Source organism: Hesperophylax consimilis, chromosome 19, assembly GCF_061612785.1.
Source record: "Hesperophylax consimilis isolate HC1 chromosome 19, BYU_Hcon_1.0, whole genome shotgun sequence".
Taxonomy (NCBI): domain Eukaryota; kingdom Metazoa; phylum Arthropoda; class Insecta; order Trichoptera; family Limnephilidae; genus Hesperophylax; species Hesperophylax consimilis.
In genome coordinates, this window is record NC_142854.1 from 18,789,002 (window position 1) to 18,792,810 (window position 3,809).

The following is a 3,809-nucleotide window of genomic DNA, read 5'->3' on the forward strand; positions in this document are numbered from 1 at the left end:
CTATGAAATGATTAGTTTATTAAAACTGATTCAGACAAACAAAAATCCATTTTATCTGCAGTCTCGGTATAACTAGTGGTCTAATAAGTTTAATCTGTTTATGTATTTTAATAAACTATAAAATTTAGGTACCTGTGGGTTATTTAATCATTTTTTTGCTAATTTTCAAATAAGTCACTAAAACAAATTTTCACTGCTGCTTTCACCAGCTCATGACACTTATGAATAGGGTTATTCTGAATAAGTTCAAAATGATATACTTGTAAAAAATTCACGGTCTTTGTTATGTTGTCACATTTATCAATAGTATAACACTTTTAAATAAACTGAAAATTTGTAACGCAAAATTAAAAATATTTAAAAAAAATTAAAATTGTGAAGGAATTAAAATGTGTTACAAAGGCAGATTGAGAGAGAGAGTTTGAAGTATTTTTTTTTCAAAAAATGGATAAGGTGTTGGTAAATGTAAGGTAAAAATGTGTTTTGATTATTCCTTTCGAAAACTTGAATAACTGCAGCCAATACACGAGCAAGATTTATTCCTAGTACTAGTTTTAAGAATGCACCGTTTATAGGTACACACACAATATTAACGCTTACTTTAGTCAGAAGGAATAGTAACAGTTGGAACATGAATAAGGTATTTTTGTCAAGTATGGGTAAGAATGTGACTTTTTAATGTTCTCTTTGGAGTACGTGAAGAGCGTAAGTAGGAAGAAGAAAACCATTTTAGTCCATTATGGGTACATAAGTGTGCCGGTAAATTTGCTTTGCGTGACCAGGAGATATTACAAAGGGGAACATGAATAAGGTTATTCTCCAGTATGGGTGCGTAAGTGTACCGCTAAACCTGCCTTGCGTGAGCAGGAGAAATTACAATGGGAACATGAATAAGCTTTTTCTCCAGTATGGGTAAGAATGTGACGTTTTAATTGTCCCCTTTGAGTACATGAATAGCTGCAGTAGGAACACGAAAAAGGTTTTTCTCCAGTGTGGGTGCGTAAGTGCACTATTAAATTTGATTTGCTAGAGCAAGAGTGGTTACAATGGGTACATGAATAAGGGTTTTCTCCGGTATGAGTGAATAAGTGCCGTTTTAAAAGAGATTTTTGTGAGCAGTAGTAGTTGCAATGGAGGCATGAATAAGGTTTTTCTCCACTATGGATGAGGAGGTGCCTGTATAAATTTGACTTTCGTGAGAAGGAGTAGTTACAATGATGACATGAATAAGGTTTTTTGCCAGTATGTGTGCGTAAGTGCACCGTTAATTCTGATTTTTGTGAGCAGGAGAAGTTACAATGGAGACATGAATGAGGTTTTTCTCCACTATGGATGAGGAGGTGCCTGTATAAATTTGACTTTCGTGAGAAGGAGTAGTTACAATGATGACATGAATAAGGTTTTTCGCCAGTATGTGTGCGTAAGTGCACCGTTAATTCTGATTTTTGTGAGCAGGAGAAGTTACAATGGAGACATGAATGAGGTTTTTCACCAGTATGGGTACGTAAGTGCAACGTTAAATGTGATTTGTTTGAGCTGGAGTAGTTACAATGGAGGCATGAATAAGGTTTTTCACCAGTATGGGTACGTAAGTGCAACGTTAAATGTGATTTTTGTAAGCAGGAGTAGTTACAATGGAGGCATGAATAAGGTTTTTCTCCGGTATGGATGAGAAGGTGCCTGTATAAACTTGACTTTTGTGAGCAGGAGTAGTTACAATGAAGACATGAATGAAGTTTTTCACCAGTATGGGTACGTAAGTGCACTGTTAAATTTGATTTGTTTGAGCTGGAGTAGTTACAGTGGAGACATGAATGAGGTTTTTCTCCGGGATGTGTCTTCAGGACCATTATCACATCTGGAAAAGATGGCGGATAAAGCTCAATAAGCCGGTAATATTTTGATTATTTTAACTGATTCAGACAAACAAACATCCATTTTACCTGCAGTCTCGGTAATACTTTCAGAGTGCTGTAAGCATTCCTTTTTAACATCTGGCAGATCTATGTCTATTTCCGTATAAGGGATTCCCTCTCCATCTTCATCTCGGGGTCGTGGTTTTTTTTTAATAGGTACAGTCTCCATATTAATGCTACCTGAAACAGAACAACAACAAATGTTAATTTATATAAAGAAATGAGAGCTATGTGTATGATTATTTTTATTTATTGTGAGATTGTTTCATATAGTTTAATCAAGATCCTACTGAAAGATATTTACCTTGCCAAATACAAAACAAATTCCAATCACATGAAAATCATTAATCGGATAGGTTTATTATGTCGAAATATAAAATATGGATACGGCGTAACGTTTTTGAAATGTTAATATTTCTCAAAATGATATCAATGGTCACATTAAACAAGCTTAGATGTAAAATATTGTCAAAAAACACGGGACATTATAATTCAAATTTTGAAAATGGAAAATAAAATAAATTCATGAAAAATTATTTTAATTATACAAGTAGGTTCTAAAGAAACCATTTGGGTGAATTATTTAAGGAATTGTTTTTTCAGATTATCAGTTGCGAGTAAAGTAATATTTCAAAGGTAAAATCAAAATCTCAGCTGAAGTGATATAACACAAAAGTGCGCTATATAAATGTTGTGTTAGCATTATTATTATAAAATTAATGGACGACAAGAGGGAAGTAAAGAACAAGCAGCTGTTATAATTATGTAAATTAAAGACTTCTGTGATATGCAATGCAACTTACTAGTTGGCTGAACACTCTCGACATACTGCAAACATTCCTTCTTCACATCCGAGAGGTGGATTTCAACATCCTTATAGGCCATTTCACCTGAGCCTTCTTCCTGTGACCATGGTTCAGTTTTGATGGATACACTCTTTGGGTTTGGATTCATGGCACTGCTGTGATTGTGTCCTGTCGTGTGATTATTCTGGTATTATGGTAATTATTCTCAGCTAAAAACAAGTATAAATCCTTAACAAAACCTTTCTCTTTGAACCGTTAATATAATTAAAAATAATCAACACTTTTATTTATAACAAAACCAACATGTTTCGTAAGCAATGCTCATTTATTCAGGGTTTACTAAAAACTAATGGTCCAACAAAAAAGGTTTGCCGTTTTTGAGGTAAGGAAAAAAATGATTTGATGTGACAGGGTCAAGGTTACTTAATTAAGGCTTGGTTTTAATGTTTGACAGCGGCCGTAAATGAACAATGATCAAACTCATGTACTCTCGTCTGTCTCTCGTGTTATATCGCGAAGGCATTTTAAACTGATCACTCAGTTGTTGAGCGATATATTCTTAAAATTAACATGCACAAATTTACGAGTTTAAGTGTTACTTAGTTAATATAATAGAACCTACTTACATAAAAGGCGAAGGACGAAGGTCAATTCGAAGACGTTGAAGAAACGTCATAAAAAAGTAGAAGCAGTTCAATTTCAATTTGTGTGTAGTTCGTATAATATTACTTTAGAAAGACGGAGCAATAATTACATACGAGAAGGAAGCAAACGAGACTATGTGACACATTAATCTGACTGGTCTGACAACTGACGTCCACAATAGTCTACACATAAATAAACCACTCTCTAGATCGATATCTTCGGGCTTTTTGTATGGCCCCACTTTGTCACCCCCTTAACCACAGACGACCACAGATAAAACGGTCGTTTGGTCCAGACAGGAAAATATATTGTGGACCATAAACAAATCTCAAGGCCATTTAAAAAAGTGCAAACATAGACAATATAACTGCTCCCAGCTAACATCGTTCATTCATTAGCCCACAAAAATTATATTTTAAAAATAAAAATATTGGAATGCAGG

At 34.3% G+C, this 3,809-nt stretch overlaps 1 protein-coding gene across 2 annotated transcripts; it reads right to left on the reverse strand.

Annotated features, from left to right (window-relative positions):
* Positions 1-435: 435 nt before the first annotated feature.
* On the reverse strand, positions 436-3,546 carry LOC149414944 (uncharacterized). Of its 2 annotated transcripts, none has more exons than XM_089643220.1 (4): positions 3,349-3,546; positions 2,720-2,931; positions 1,944-2,096; positions 436-1,858 (listed from the first exon to the last, which is right to left on the reverse strand). In XM_089643220.1, exons 2-4 carry the CDS (start codon positions 2,868-2,870, stop codon positions 813-815), a joined length of 1,350 nt encoding a protein of 449 aa, XP_089499346.1. In that variant the 5' UTR covers positions 2,871-2,931; positions 3,349-3,546; the 3' UTR covers positions 436-812. The 2 variants fall into 2 exon arrangements, with proteins under 2 accessions (XP_089499346.1, XP_089499345.1); XM_089643219.1 differs by having other exon boundaries at positions 3,345-3,546.
* Between the last annotated feature and the right edge of the window lie 263 nt (positions 3,547-3,809).